At 53.3% G+C, this 14944-nt stretch overlaps 6 protein-coding genes across 6 annotated transcripts; 3 read left to right on the top strand and 3 right to left on the bottom strand.

Moving 5' to 3' along the window:
* Positions 1 to 33: 33 nt before the first annotated feature.
* BO80DRAFT_465490 (alpha-N-arabinofuranosidase) lies at positions 34 to 2590 on the top strand (the record flags this gene model as incomplete). Its single annotated transcript, XM_025722719.1, has 8 exons — positions 34 to 314; positions 636 to 785; positions 843 to 1037; positions 1174 to 1286; positions 1335 to 1349; positions 1404 to 1492; positions 1542 to 1641; positions 1692 to 2590. Exons 1-8 carry the CDS (start codon positions 205 to 207, stop codon positions 2588 to 2590), a joined length of 1671 nt encoding a protein of 556 aa, XP_025574682.1. The 5' UTR covers positions 34 to 204.
* A 57-nt stretch (positions 2591 to 2647) lies between these two features.
* On the bottom strand, positions 2648 to 3304 carry BO80DRAFT_383699 (uncharacterized protein). Its single transcript, XM_025716928.1, has 3 exons — positions 3136 to 3304; positions 2976 to 3058; positions 2648 to 2912 (listed from the first exon to the last, which is right to left on the bottom strand). Exons 1-3 carry the CDS (start codon positions 3244 to 3246, stop codon positions 2858 to 2860), a joined length of 249 nt encoding a protein of 82 aa, XP_025574681.1. The 5' UTR covers positions 3247 to 3304; the 3' UTR covers positions 2648 to 2857.
* A 95-nt stretch (positions 3305 to 3399) lies between these two features.
* On the top strand, positions 3400 to 5176 carry BO80DRAFT_494229 (uncharacterized protein; the record flags this gene model as incomplete). Its single annotated transcript, XM_025723859.1, has 2 exons — positions 3400 to 3452; positions 4303 to 5176. The coding sequence occupies 2 exons, from the start codon at positions 3400 to 3402 to the stop codon at positions 5174 to 5176; spliced, it is 927 nt and encodes a 308-aa protein (XP_025574680.1).
* A 604-nt stretch (positions 5177 to 5780) lies between these two features.
* On the bottom strand, positions 5781 to 9817 carry BO80DRAFT_357091 (putative VPS9 domain protein; the record flags this gene model as incomplete). The annotated part of the gene is made up of 3 exons (XM_025715823.1): positions 5781 to 9370; positions 9427 to 9676; positions 9740 to 9817. The coding sequence occupies 3 exons, from the start codon at positions 9815 to 9817 to the stop codon at positions 5781 to 5783; spliced, it is 3918 nt and encodes a 1305-aa protein (XP_025574679.1).
* A 591-nt stretch (positions 9818 to 10408) lies between these two features.
* Positions 10409 to 11705, bottom strand: BO80DRAFT_425854 (mitochondrial 37S ribosomal protein uS11m). The gene has a single exon (XM_025719620.1). It carries the CDS (start codon positions 11309 to 11311, stop codon positions 10604 to 10606), a length of 708 nt encoding a protein of 235 aa, XP_025574678.1. The 5' UTR covers positions 11312 to 11705; the 3' UTR covers positions 10409 to 10603.
* On the top strand, positions 11542 to 13618 carry tim44 (protein translocase subunit TIM44). Its single transcript, XM_025713375.1, has 2 exons — positions 11542 to 12652; positions 12709 to 13618. Exons 1-2 carry the CDS (start codon positions 11772 to 11774, stop codon positions 13382 to 13384), a joined length of 1557 nt encoding a protein of 518 aa, XP_025574677.1. The 5' UTR covers positions 11542 to 11771; the 3' UTR covers positions 13385 to 13618.
* Positions 13619 to 14944: the final 1326 nt, after the last annotated feature.

Below are 14944 nucleotides of genomic sequence, written 5' to 3'. Positions count from 1 at the left end.
TAAAGGACTCTTTATGAACATCCGGGGAATGAGCCGCGACCCACGCGTATAACCAGCACATGGCCATATTAACCTCATCCGTCATGGGTATCTGGTTGAGCATCTCGGTTAATTGAAATTTAGACGAGGTAGTCCGCGAGGGATACTTCGTGATCGTGTTGTGAGGAGCTCAGGATTCGATCCAACCGAAGCCACTCGAACAACATGCCATGCGTGACCTATCGCCATCTCGATCCTGGTCAAGCCAAGAGACGCTTTGTCGCTGCGGGAACTGACATCTGTATGCAGGTTTTCTGGAAGAAGAAAAGATTCCCGTCCGACGAGCGTGCTGATTGACGGAATATTGCTGTGGCGTTGCCTCGGCTTTACCCCAAGCCAACGGCGCCAGAGCGCCTCGCATGTCGCCCACGCCCAACCATCCCAAGGGTCCAATGTTTCTTGTAGGGCACAGGAATCGGACCCAGGTCTGGGCTCCCCCCGCAGGGGATTTCCCCAATTTATGCGATCTCTGGGACTAATAGCTCCAGCACATTAATATCCGTTGTCAGTCTGCCATCGTAACCAACTTTTGACAGATCTCTCTGGTACGGAGTAGAGTATCATTATCTACCTCCTCTCGCACTAATTCATATTAGGATTACTTTACCTTGGTTGATATTTCGGGAATTTATTGCCGCCATGACCACGTTTACGAAGCTTAGTGACCGGGATGCGCCGAGTATTTCCATCCACCCAACAAGACGCCTTTCCAAGATTAACCCAAACATCTATGCGGGGTTCACGGAGTAAGTTCCAACCATCCTCCCAGTAGGTAATAGAACAGTGGGCTCACGTGTGACCAGGCACATGGGCCGGTGCATCTACGGGGGAATCTATGATCCGGGTAACCCATTGTCAGATGAGAATGGCTTTCGAAAGGATGTCCTCGAGGCTTTAAAGGATCTCAACATCCCTGTCGTCCGCTATCCTGGTGGAAATTTTATGGCGACATATCATTGGATCGACGGAGTTGGCCCAAAGGAGAAACGGCCTGCTAGGTATGTCATATGATCCTTCAGAGTGTTGGGCACTGTCATGTCATACTTTACTTGTACCTTGTCTAGCGATCATATCTCCATGGTATCGTTTATTTCAATGACCAAAGAATCAAAGTTAACCTCAATGCTTCTATAGACCCGAGCTGGCATGGCTGGGAACAGAGACGAACCAGTTCGGAACTGATGAGTTCTTGAAATGGTGCGAAGTCCTTGGAACTGAGCCCTATTTCTGCTTGAACTTTGGAACAGGTAAGCTGTTGACCTTTGCTTCAAGCACAAGTACTGACATCTAGGCAGGAACCCTTGATGAAGGTACTTTATCCGATTAATCCGTATATACTACGATACTGATGGGTTATCACATAGCACTGGCCTGGGTCGAGTACTGTAACGGCACCAAAGACACTTACTATGCCAACCTTCGACGAAAGAATGGCCGCGAGGAGCCATACAATGTATGTAGTCCTAAGCCATATGCTTCTCCATACTCATCTAGCACTCCAGGTCAAATACTGGGCCCTTGGTAACGAAACCTGGGGCCCCTGGCAAGTCGAACAGATGACCAAGGAAGCATATGCTCACAAAGCCTACCAATGGGCCAAAGGTACGCCACTCACTGCTAATCTTAAACACACATACTAACCTAAACTACAGCCCTAAAGCTCCTCGATCCCAGCCTCATCTTGGTCCTTTGTGGACAGGACGGCACAGCTTCATGGGACTACTATACCCTCAAACACTGCCTGCTCCCAGCCCACTCTCCCCTATCCACCAGCACCGTCCCCCTCATCGACATGCACAGTATCCACCTCTACACATCCTCCACCTCCCACCTCCCCAACGTCACCGCCCCCCTAGCCGCAGAGCGTGCCATCGAAATCACTTCCTCCCTGATCGACCTCGCCCGCATCGAAAACGGGGTCCCCCCCGAGCAACACCGCCCCACCATCTGCTTCGACGAATGGAACGTCTGGGACCCCATCCGCGCAGAGGGAAGCAAGGGCGCCGAAGAATCCTACACCCTCTCCGATGCACTGGCCGTAGCCGTCTACCTTAACGTGTTTGTCCGGAAGAGCAAAGACGTGGGCATGGCCTGTATCGCGCAGACCGTTAATGTCATCTCGCCCTTGATGACCAGTAAGGAGGGCATCACGAAGCAGACAACGTGGTGGCCGCTGTATCTGTTTTCGAAGTATATGCGGGGCTGGACTATCGGTGTGCATGTTTCTTGTGCTACTTATGAAGGTGAGACGTCTCCGAAGTGGGTGCGTGGTGTGAAGGATACGCCCTGGTTGGATGTGAGTGCTACGCTGGGTGAAGATGGGTATGTGAATGTTGCGGTGGTGAATATTGATGAGGAGAGGGGGATTCAGTGTAAGATTGAGGGGCCATCGGGGAGTATTTCTGTCTTCACGGTTACGGGGGATGGTGTGGGGGCGTGTAACATGAACGGGAAGCAGGAGGTCGGAGTGACGGAGAGTACATGGGAGGCGACGGGGTCGTATGTGTTCCCGAAGCACTCTTTGACGTTGTTGAGATGGAAGGCAGAGTAGATTGTTGGCTTGGTCTATGGTCATTTGTTATAGAGGACTAGACTGGCTACAATACATACCTCATGTCCTAAGATATCCGATACTGGGATATACCCATATCTTATCAGCTACGCTGCACATACAGAAGGAACAATCCCACATAAACCATTATACCATAGGTTCAGCATTATTTCCATATATCCTCTCCATAGTTAATACATCAATATCATCCCAGTCATATCTTAACAAGTCCACGTTACATCATAAACACCCTGGCTGTATCATGGTCTAAGAAAAGGTGACATTCTTGACAATGCCCGCTTCATCGACATGAATGTTCATCCTATCAAGAAGCCCTATCAGCATGTGCATCTCTGATAATATTAGTTCGAGAGATGAAGCTCACCGATCGGGGTTGAAATCCATCGTGGCCATGTCTCCAGGCTTGATGACGCGATGGCTCTGAGGAAGGTCCTTCTTCGCGAACGTCTACCCCATATACGTTAGCATCATGCAACCCCCAAGCTCCTTTGCAAATAGACAAAAAGGGAATCAAGGCAACATACAGTCACATCGCTCTCCGACGACTCAGTGAGCTTCTTCCCCGCCAGCTTATTGAGCCATTCCTCTTGGTTGGGACCAGGGGCGTTGTTGATACCAGGGACGACGAGAGGCATGGTGAGATGCTTTTTCAAGTATTTCCGATACAGTTTTTGCTTTCTGTTACACGGGATAAAAAGGCAAGGAAGGGAAGGTTTCTGAAGTTGAGATGGTAGATTAGGTTGACACGGCCGGCCTCTATATATGCTTCGAATATAAGCGATGACATCATGCTGTTGATGTGGCTTGATGTGGCTGTGCAGGGGATGTTGGTCCGCTTCCGGTTAGCGGGATCGGGCTGGTGGGGCGGGCTGTCACATGCTGGGCATACACAGTATTGCGTCTTGCTTCACGGCGGTAGGGGATTCATCGTTGCGCTGATAAGCGTTCTATCATTGATTCCATTGGGTTGGAGTGCCTCTGAGATGTATCTTGTCTTGTTACACTTCTATGATGTCGGATCTGATGCTGTTGTACCCAGATTAAGACTAGTTTCGATATATATATATCTATGGGGCTTGGAGATCTGAGTGTTTCATCAATTTATCAAGACGGTGTCGTCGTCTTCATTTTGGACATCTAATACTTCAAAGGGGCTGCTATCCTGAGCAATCGTGCCCTCCGCTATGCCAGCTCTCCTAAATATCGCTTCAATGTTGTGGTTAGGAAGCCACGACTCAGCCGTGCCTCTCAAGGCAGCTTCCTCTGTTTTCAGCCAGCATGGCTGAACCGTGCTGTAACAGCCTGATCACCGCTTTATTTCATGCTCTAACACATTCTTTACATGGTACTGACTGAGCTTTGCTTTGATGAGAGTTAATTATCAGTACACAGGAGACCGTCATCTACGAGCTGTACTACATCTACAATCTTTACTTGAACCTCACAGCCCATTTTTAGAGCTGCCGTTGCTTATCTTCAGCGAATACCGCAATCCACCAAGCGCTCATGGCTCCATACGCCCTTCCAATACAACTAGTCCCCGTTGTGTCCTCGCAGGGCCAGACCACAGCATCGATAGCTCAGAGCTGGCCGTGGCCAAGGGCTGCAAAAATAATGGAGAGCACCTATAGCTTGCTAGGTGTTAATTTCGTGGATAAGCGGCCATGGGCTGAAGGCATCGAAGAGGATAGCCATGGGCTAAGGAGAATCCTGGACTATGCTGGATACGCAGAAGACTCTCCGCATGCAACTCTCCCAGACCACTGGTCAGAGGCCATGGGTGCAATTGAGGATGGTGGAGCACGAGCTGGAATATCTCGGATAAGCTTACATGCAGAGGTTCGACAACCAAAAAGCACAACCAGAAACTGGATACCGCATTGGAGTTATGAGAAAAGTTCCATCGCCGCCGCCTGTATATTCACGGCCATAACAGTCATGGCCTTCATTTTCCTAACCATCTTATCCGTCAAGAAAATCAGAAGGAGCTGGGAGCGACATAAGCGTGAGAGACGAGACTATGCAACCTCCAGATACTCCACCCTCTCCTTGCTCGAGGATGGCCACAAGATGGAATCGACAAGCAGCAAGCAGACGAGCCGAGAGACCTTGATGTTTAGGAGAAGCCGTTCTCCATCTTCGACCTACGTTGTCGAACAAGAAGGAGCCTCCGTGACGAGGGTTTACCGCGCGAGCAAAAGTGCTTCTACGCTGGCGCTGGACCTGCCCGGACCCTCCCTGGGAGATGAAACTCCCACGTCCCCATTAAAGTCGATCCCGGAGCGTCCAGTCAGTGCTATCAGGCCTTCCCGACACGAGCGGCATGGCTCGAAGGCCAGATCAATTGTTGTTGTGCCGTCTCCGTTGAAGCCGGTGGCATCCTTCTCAGTCAACCCGATGACACATCGCTCGGAACCTGCTGAAAGCTTTGAGCGGACACCTTTGAGTCTCGACAATGAGGCTGGAGATAATCCGTCGAACAGAAAGCGCGAATCTTTTGGTGCGAGTAGTCTGTTCAAGCTGCCGGCAATTCAAAGAACCATATCACCTCTTTTCTCGTTTTGATCCCGTACCTGAATGGAGTGACTGTCACAATCATACTTTGGACTAGTCACACTTGACACGACTTTGGATGTTTATGCAAGGCACTGGCAGTGAGTCGTCTTTGCCTTTTCCCTTTCTCTCTCGGTCTATAGAATTATTCGCTTTCATGACAAACGGCGTACCGGACGTGTATTAGAACATGGTTCATTTCTTTGCTTGCATCAATTCATGATCAAAGCTCCTTCAAGGGCATGGCTCCGTGTACAGTAGTCAAAAGTTAACTCAAACCACATAATACAACCCTCGAGACGTCAATATCATCACATCATCGAAGTTATATTAAAATATAGTTTAGTTTAGTTTGTCCCCGGGACTCAAAAAGAGCGACGGTTAAAGAACGAGAACAGCACACACACACGCACACAGAGAGGGAGATTAGGAGAATGAACAGGGAAATCGATCACCACAACCAGTAAATAAGTCTACAAACTTGCCATTTATAAGAAGAAAATCAAGAATACGCAAACAATAAATCAAGACACCGCCTCACATGCATGCATGAAAGTACTAGAAAGACAAAATGATCATGATAGATGAAACATCCCCCACCTCAGTTTGGATCAGCTCAGCTCATCTCACGCACACCTCTTAAACATCGCTCGAGTCGCTTGCCCCGTTCGCGTTCCCGGACTAAGGTGGCCCGAACAAAGGAGCGGATGGCGTCCCGGCCGACTTTCTCGCGCCAGGTGGTCCAGCCTGCGAGCTCGCCGACCACGACGTCCTTGTTCCAGGTGATTTCGCGGGAGAGACGGGCGATCTGAGTTTCGGACTCTTGGATCTTGGTTTCGAGATCGCGGACGGACTTTTGGCGGGATTCTTCCAGACCCGGGAAATTGAGGTTGAATTTGCGGGGTAGGGAGGAGGACACGAGGGAGGAGCGGTTGCGGGAGAGGCTTCTGTTCGTCGAGGAGAGGCTGGAGATGAGCGAGACTGGGCGGGAGAGGGAGGCTAAGATTGCCGTTGTGGTGTTGTCGATTGACGTTAGTGCCGTGAGGAATTGAAGGAGAGGGGAGGAATCTGAAGATGAAGTGGAGAGGTGGGTTGCGTAGCGAGTGAACGCCTCCACGTGCGAGGCTGGAAGGGCGTTGGTGGGTTCCTTGAGGGTTGAGACGATGGAGGCACAGAGCGCTACAGCGTCCGCGATGTCGGAGGCGGCGTTTTGAAGAGCGTGACCGCGACGGAGGAGGCTGCGCGTGTTGACGTGGACAGCGCGGACCATGTCTTGGGCGTGGGAGACGAACTGCTCCGTCTCGCGCATACCTTCCGGCGTGACAGGCTCATAGTCGTCGTTTATGGACTCCGTGAGGACCTGGGCTTTGCGATGAGAGCGGTCTGCCATCATTTCGGGCTGCAATTCCGGGACGAGGAAAAACTCCCAGAGCATTTCGTGGGTGGCAAACGTCGGGTGCGAAAGCAGGACTTTGAGAAACCTGTCAAGCTTTTCTTGCATGTTGTGGAGTACGGAGCGGGACGGTTTAGAATGGATCTGAAATGGGCTGCGGAAGTCGGACAAAGACGGCATGTAAGAAGCCGGATGTTCAATGGACAGACATGTGGCAAGGTTCTCAAAGTCAGCGAAAGTGCGACGGCATGTGGTGACAGTGAACGTTGTCCCCGAGGCAGGACGGGAGTCCGCTGAGTTCACTGCTGGGTTCGGAGCACCGGACTTGAGAACAAATCGCACTGTCGCATCTTCAACGAAGTACGAGCGCACCACGGTAGTGACACGGCCAGACTGTTCGTCGTAGGCTGACGGGGGGTTGGAGAGAAGGATGAGATCGTCAATACGGTTTCGCACCTCGTCATCTTTTGCAAGTTCGACAGCAGTCAGCCCGCGAGATTCCTTCAGGTGAACATCGACTCTAGGGTCCAAGAAGAGAATCCGAACTTGGTCGATGCGGCCGTACTTGCTGGCCATCATGAGAGGCGTGAATCTCTTGTCGTTGGTGGCATTTGGATCACAGTCGCATTCCTGCAGAATTCGGATTGTGATTTCCGGGTCACTGACGATATGCAACAGCGTGTTGCCCTTGGAGTCGACATGGTTATCGAGCCGCAAGGGTTTGCCATCGCCTTGGGCGATCTGCGCGGCCGTGAGTGCTGCGGTTACCATTGCTTTATAATCCGGATGATCATAGGATCTACACAGAGCAAAAAGTGGCGTTTGCCCATGCTTGTCTCGTTGACACCACGGCAGAAGCCCTTCGAGCCTGCGCATGACCGACGGTGTACTGAACAAATAGTGTGCAGCCGTACGTCCGTGCATATCTGACTTTTGCAAGTACGAGGCAATAGTGTGCTTGTCGGTTGAACTGAAGAGAAAACTCAACAGTATGTCCACCATCTCGACATGAGCGAGCTGAACCGCCGCACTCAGTAATGTCGTCCCACTGGTGTTTGTGTCCTCGAGAATATCCGCCAGCGGATAGTAGTCGTGTAGGCTCAGCAGATACTTCAAGGCCTCTGGCTGGCGGCTTTCAACGGCCATCATTGGAATTGAATCACCTGCGGGATCCTGCGTCTTGGTCAACGTCTCGATTGAGCTATCACCTTCGATCGCACTCGATATGGAACCCATGCCTGTCGTTCGGGAAGCTAATGATATGGCAGACGATTCGGACAGACTGCGGACGTCCATAGATACCTTCTTTATGGGACGTCGGATCTCTCTCGGAGGGGAGGCGCTCGCCCATGTCTGGAAAGGGAATACATGAGAGAGAGGAGGCGGTTCGGAGGGTGCCTCAGCATGTGCCGTGTCGCTGAAAGCTATTGTCTCGGGCAGTGCATCCGGTATAAGCATGGGCTCGTGTGGAGTTTGGCATAGAACGTCATCGTCATGGGTTCGAAATGCAACAGTCCTTTCTTCAGCCTCGCCTGGAATATCATCGAACGACTCCTGATCACCATTCGGTTCCAATATGGCTCTCATGTCCGTGACACGTCCGCCTTTCGTCGCATTCCACAAGCGCCTATTCCGGATACTGGCTCGTCGAAGGCCCGCGGAATCCGTCACTAGGTAAGTAAGAACTGCTTCGAGCGTGCTCAATGCATATCCCATTTCACCGCTGTCGACATCATCAATATATATGAAGTGTTGCATGTACATCAGCCTCGCTTGCAAATTCTTCACTTGAGACCTGATCACCACGACCAACAGCAATGAAACCAGGACGTCCGCATTGATCGTCATAGGCGCGTACGGCTTTTCCGACACATGCGAGTTCACCCCATCGTAGTTTCCCGGATACGACAGCAGCTTGACCGTCTCAAGCAACGTGTTTAGCATGTCGTGAGGGCATTTGGCGTCCAGCGTTTTGCGGAATTCTTCCACTGCTCTCCCAATGCGCTGCAGCAATTCCCGCTTACCCTCTCGCCCGCCCTCAACCACGATCCCAACCTGCGATATGTCGATGTTTTCCATGTAGCGGATCCTAGAATCCAGCTCTGCATCTTCTGGCTGGCGGAAGCTGCAGAGACGGGGGAAAAGAAGTGATTCATGCACCTGTTCAGCGACGTAGCGCTCAATGAGTCTTTCAACCAGTGGCCCCGTCAGATCAGTGGTGGCACCAAGAAAAGACAACTGCTGCTTATCCACTAGCCGGAACAAGTCGATCGCGGCAGTCACAGCTGTCTCCAGACTACGACGCATCAAGTCTTCGTCATCCTCAAAGTACTCCTCGGAGTTGAAGGGAAGCCCGTCTTTGTTGCGGGATGACGAGCTGCGAATAGAAGCGGATTCATCAGCGGTGATCTCCTCGCCGTTTTGTTTCCGCTCGTAGTCGTCGAACATGAGAGGAGAACGGGAAGGGGGAGGAGGCAGCGGCTTCCCCAGCTCCTTCCCAAACTCTTTGAACAGTCTCTCCAGACCAGGTTGCATCTGCCGTGCGATCATTGGGAAGTGGGCGAGGAGTTCCCCAAATGTCTTGATTTCTTTCTTTGGTGGCGACGAAACGGGCTCCCCAGACTTGGTGCCGTTGCCTAGAACATTCCTCTTTGGTAGCATCCCAGGCACGACAGCGGTCACGATTTTCCCAGGGTCGAACGAGCCGATCAACGGTCGAGAGATATAGTAGATCAGCCATGGTTGCGAGTCGTTATTGTTGCTGTAATACAAAGCATCGGATAAGAGCTGGGCCTGACTCAGGGACTTGAAGCCTAGATACTATGTTCAGCGCACGTAAAGCCGAAAGGGCTTCCGGATCCCTTCGCACCTTTATTGCTATACACCGAATTCTCCTTGATTATCACCGTCCGCCCGTTGACAGTTGTTACTTGTTTGGCTTTGCCCCGACTGTCCCGTATATTCGAGTCATCCTTTCCCCCACCGGCTCCGGTAGACACTGGTATTCGCAAGGTATGGCTGCCCAAGAACTCTTCAGAGACGACGAGATCGGAGTAGTAGAGGGATGACTCGCGGTCGCGCGAACCGACCAGGGATTCTGTGACAGGTACTAGGAGGACCTAAGAGACGAATGTCAGAAGCCGGCTTCAGGCTGGGGCCCGATAGAGTTCGGCGGGACATACATGATTCTCGGTGGGTATACACTGCCCCGGAACGGTGCTTCGGAAGAAGGCACGGAGAAAGGGATTTAGAGGGTGCATCCAAACGGTCTTGGACGACGGCCCAGCACAAAATCACCGGCACTCATGAAGCCGTCTAGACCGGTCTCGAAAGGGGGGGGGGGGGAATCCGCTGCTCGATCGTCGCAGAGGAGCAGCTCCGGCGCATGCGCCCGCAGATAATCCGAGCCCGTGCAATCCCAACAAAGAGCACAAAAAGAAAGCGCAATGACCAACCAGAGATGAAGGATTCGACGTCACGATGTACAAGCCAAGGATACCAGCTGAACGAGGAGGAGAAGGGCAAAAGTGGGCAAGTTGGGGGGTTGAGAGGGACTCGGCCAACAGCTTTCGCGGACTGGCCGACGGGGAGCTCCTCGCGCTAGGCCTCTTTGGGTCGGTCTAGGTCCCAGCCTGGATCGATGGGGACCACCAGACCCGAACTATATCTGCTGCCTATCCAACCAGATATCCAGACTACGTGGCGGGAAATTCCATGGCATGATATACATTTGGCACCCGTAGAAGCTCGCATCACAAAATCAATCCCATATATGCCGGGAACAGGCTGGCTAGTGTACAAATAGAGAAAATGGGCTAAACCTAAACCCTGAACCACTCCTCGTCCGTGCCATACAACAACCAGAAGGTTGAGCTGATGGAGGGTAGAGTCACCATCTGGCTGGGCTAGAAGGACCCATTGCGGGCTATCGCCGATCCATCCCATCCCATCAGGTATCGTAAAAAACGTGCCCTTGTTCTTGTCCCAGACGTTCTAGCAACACACATCCCTCCGTCAAAAGCAAACAACGATCCAAGTAGGCCCTCTTAACCAAGACGACGGACCCTGGGGCTTCTCGAACCACCAAACTTCAGTCTGGTTGCGTCTGTCACCCGGCAAACCAAGCCGCGGATGTTCTTTCCTTCGTTGCCCAGCAAAACCTTGGTGAAAGCCTCACGGCCGGGTCCGAAGTCGCGGAAAATAATCTCCAAGCGTTTGATCTCCATCAACAGTCCTCTCTCCTGTATTTGGGCGAACACGTGGGCAGTCAATTGATGGGCCGGTTCGTAACCCGCACGCTTTCCTTTACGGAAACCAAGGTGACCGCAGCTCAGGGCCATCATGGGGTCTCCGTTTGGCCGGGTCAGCGTCAACAAAGTGTTGTGCTTGTGGCAGTAGACGTGGAGGTGGTAGGGAGGAGACCGGTCGGCATAAGGCTGTCTAATCATCTCGGCTTCCAGGCTCTCGGCCATTCTGGAGTAGTCGCGACTCAAGCCCTGGGCCGGGCGAGCCTTATCACCCTGCATCATCTTAGTGATCGCAGAAATCGACGCATTCTCCGAGGCCGGTTGTTGCTCTGCAGGGGTGTTCAGAATCTGCCTTTCAATTTGACGGGTCTTCTCCTTTCCACTCTCGAGAATCATCGGGGTCGAGGAGAACGGCCTAGTCAGACGGAAGGCTGGGGCACGAAGCTGACACGAGCGGCCAACATTAGGCAAAGCCCTTGTCAGGGCAGTGACGAAGTTCGAGTTCATCTTTGCGGTACCGTCAATGGAGGATGTCGGGGAGATGCGGCAAAAAGCGGGTGGGAAGACCGGACGTGGCCGTTATACCGGCCAACGCGAGGAGGCGCAGGACCGAGATGAGACGAGGCGCTTGAGTGAGGGAGATATAGCAATGTAAAATGCGTCGCAATTGCAGACAGCCGAGGGTTGGTTCTAGTCGTGGATGCGGCGCAGGTCTGGGCCGGGACGAAGGGCGGCGGAAGAGGGCCGAATTTTCGACGGATGCTTGGCGTTAGCATCTCAACTTTTTTCCCTTTCTCGTTCGACCAGCTGCCGACATCGCTTACTCCCTCTTCCTCACCATTCTCCCCAAACCTCAACCTTCACCTCCCGCCTTATCTTCGGGGTTGACGAACGCGCAAACTCCGTCCTCGTCGACTCGGTTTCCTCTTTGACTTGATTGGATTTTTGTTTGTCTTACGCCTATAGCATGATCTCGGCTACCAGGATGTCGGCTACCGCGCGGGCGGCCACCCTACGGTCCCAGATGCCGACTCTGAAGACGGCATCCGGCAGTGCTGCTGTCTCCCAGCGCTCCCTGATTCAGTCCTGCTCCTACGCAACGTCACGACCTACCCTTCTGAGCAACCAACGCGCGAACCGTCCCGTCTCCCAACTTGTCTCCCCGTATGCTGCTCTTCCGCTGACCAGGTCCTTCCACGTTGCCGCCCCTCGCTGGCAACAGCAACAACAGAAGGAGCAGCAGGAGCAGCAGGAAAAGAAGTCCGAGGAAGCAAAGGAGGAGAAGAGTGAGGAGGAGTCAAAGGAAGAGTCAAAGGACGAGAAGAAGGATGCGCCTCCGCCGCCACCGCACGGTGACAAGACCCCTTGGCAGGTTTTCACGGAGACTCTTCAGTCAGAGTTCAAGGCATCTAAGGAGTGGAATGAGTCGACAAAGGCCCTGGCCTCCTCGGCTCACCAGTTCTCTGAGAACGAGAACATCAAGCGGGCTCGCGCCGCTTACGAAGCGGCCTCGGGAGCCGCTACTTCCAAAACCGCCACTGCCCTGAAGTCGACTGGTAAGGCTATCGGTACCGGAGCATCCTGGACCTGGAATACCCCCGTCGTGAAGGGTCTCAGAAAGGGTGTCAACGCGACTGGCTCCGGCATCGAGAAGGCCACGAGACCCGTGAGAGAGACCGAGGCCTACAAGAGTGCTGTGGGCGGTGTGAAGAATGCCATCGATGATGGTAGCAGCTCCCGCTATGGTGGTTACATCGAGAAGGAGGAGCGCCGGAGACAGAGGAAACTGCGCGAGGAGGCCGAGCTCAAGTCTGGTCGCCGCCTTGAGCCGATGGTTGAAGATCCTAAGTGAGTCATCTCTGCAGATGCTGTCGAGAAACCATCTAATACCTGCTTCCCTCCAGTGCCGGAACCCACGTTACACTTCACAAGGACTCTGCTTGGAAGGAGTCGTGGCGCGACTTCAAGGACTCGAACCCCATGATGCAGAAGCTCTTCACCTTGAAGGAGTCCTACAACGAGTCGGAAAACCCCCTGATCAGCACTGCCCGCAGCATTTCGGACCGTGTCGCTGGATTCTTCGCCGAGAACGAGACTGCTCGGGTTGTCAAGAAGTTCCGGGAAATGGACCCCAACTTCCAGATGGAGTCGTTCCTGCGGGAAATGCGTGAATACATCCTGCCTGAGGTGCTTGACGCCTATGTCAAGGGAGACGTCGAGACCCTGAAGCTCTGGCTCTCCGATGCCCAATTCCATGTCTACGCTGCTCTTGCTCAGCAGTACACTACCGCCGGCCTCAAGTCGGACGGTCGCATCCTCGACGTCCGTGGCGTTGACGTCTCCCACGCCCGCATGTTGGAGCCCGGTGACATCCCCGTGTTCGTGGTGACTTGCCGCTCGCAGGAGGTTCACGTCTACAAGAACGTGAAGACGGGCGAGCTGGCCGCCGGCATGGAGGACAAGGTTCAGTTGGTCACCTACGCCATCGGTCTGACGCGGATACCCGAGGACGTCAACAACCCCGAGACCCGGGGCTGGAGACTGATTGAGTTGCAGAAGGCTGCTCGCGACTACATCTAAGCCCCTCCAACCCACCTCCTTCGACTACCCTACTCTCAACGATCATCACCACTGCTTGATTCTTGGTCTATGACATGCCTCTATTCTCTTCTCGATTGTTTTGATATCATCCGACTGTACAATATTGATTTTTAAATAGAGACCAGGCGGAACTGGCGCTTCATGGAATGTCTGTGATAGTAACTGATTAATCTCGCGGACGCCCCTTTACCCACCTTGGTGGTATCATCCTCACCTCTGCTGTGGCCTCCCCGGCCAGCTAGCGGGTTCTGCATCTGGGCTTTTACTTCCCTTGGGCGTTTCGGGAGTCGTGTTCTTCGATCTGCAACCTCACCCTCCTCCACTCTTCTGATGAAAGTCTTGCATCTGTTCCCTTTTATGTTGTGGTCTGTTGGTACCGTTTGGATCAACTCTGGCGGTTGTTGATAAGCGACCTAGCTACATCACTCTGGCTCGTCGTGGATCATTATGAGATTCTGTAAATACAAAGTGAACGAAGAAATATGTCCCCATCACAAAAGACAGATGTCCAGTATTGCGATGTCTATTCGCTTTCAAATATTAATATCATACTGGAGCGGGTACGAGTCAATGCACTCGGCGATCAATCGTGATTTCTTACGAAGAATCAAAACTCGGACATTAGGATTCGGGATATCTCTCTCTCACTGGCCTCCGCGTCCGGCACCACCACCACCCATCATGTTGCGGGCCCTAAGACTTGGTTAGTTTGTAAACGATGGGGACAGCTGGGTCAGATCACTTACATGTTGGCGATGTTGGGGTCACTCATCAAGGAGGACATGTCCGGCATACCACCGCCGCGGCCAAAGTTCTCGGCCATCTGTCTCAGCTGGGGGTTGCTCATGAGGTTGTTGAGCATGTCAGGGTTGCTCATCAAGTTCTGGGCCATGCTGGCGAACATGGGGTTGCTCATGATCGATGAAAGATCGGGCATACCACCACCGCCGCCACCGCCACCGCCGCCCAGCATGCTAGCGAGGGAAGAGAGATCGGGCATACCGCCAGCACCGCGGGATGCTCCAGCAGCATCATCGACCTCATCAGCAGGGGGCTCAGTGTTGCGCTTGGCCTCCTCGATCTTCTTCTTGGTGGTCTCCAGACCCCTCTTCATGGCATCACTGCCACCGTTGCCCTCAGCCTCAATGCCCTTCTCGTACGCCTCCTTGGCACCGTGGTAATCGGCCATGTCGAAACGAGCCAAACCCAGACGGCTCCAGGCCTTGGAGTACTTGGGGTCCACGCTGGTAGCCAGCTCAGCATCGTCCGCCGCCTTCTCGTGCTGTCCGGCCGCGGAATAGGCAGCAGCCCGGTTGGAGAGGTAGATCGGGTTCGAGGGAGCAATGGCCAGGGCCTGGGTGTACAGCTCGATGGCGGCGGGGTAGTCCTTGCGGGCCATGGCACCGTTGCCCTCCGACTTCAGCTTATCAGACTCGGGGGTAGGGGCGCCAGTCTGGGCCTTCTGTTCACCGGCCTTGGCAGAGTCGCCCGCGGGCTTGTTCCGCAGCTTCTCGTAGACACTGTAGATGCTGGCCAGCG

Source organism: Aspergillus ibericus (assembly GCF_003184845.1).
Source record: "Aspergillus ibericus CBS 121593 unplaced genomic scaffold BO80scaffold_23, whole genome shotgun sequence".
NCBI classification, from domain to species: Eukaryota; Fungi; Ascomycota; class Eurotiomycetes; order Eurotiales; family Aspergillaceae; genus Aspergillus; species Aspergillus ibericus.
Note: the sequence above shows the minus strand (reverse complement) of the source record. Positions and strands in the feature narration are given on the sequence as shown.

Excerpts from the sequence above, each read along its gene's own strand:
- BO80DRAFT_383699 (XM_025716928.1), bottom strand. The coding sequence starts at position 3,246 with ATGCCTCTCGTCGTCCCTGGTATCAACAACGCCCCTGGTCCCAACCAA. Across the intron at positions 3,059-3,135 it reads CGTCGGAGAGCGATGTGACT|ACGTTCGCGAAGAAGGACCT; the intron begins GTATGTTGCCTT and ends TATATGGGGTAG. Across the intron at positions 2,913-2,975 it reads ATGGATTTCAACCCCGATCG|GATGAACATTCATGTCGATG; the intron begins GTGAGCTTCATC and ends GCTTCTTGATAG.
- BO80DRAFT_425854 (XM_025719620.1), bottom strand. The coding sequence starts at position 11,311 with ATGAACTCGAACTTCGTCACTGCCCTGACAAGGGCTTTGCCTAATGTT.
- tim44 (XM_025713375.1), top strand. The coding sequence starts at position 11,772 with ATGATCTCGGCTACCAGGATGTCGGCTACCGCGCGGGCGGCCACCCTA. Across the intron at positions 12,653-12,708 it reads CCGATGGTTGAAGATCCTAA|TGCCGGAACCCACGTTACAC; the intron begins GTGAGTCATCTC and ends GCTTCCCTCCAG.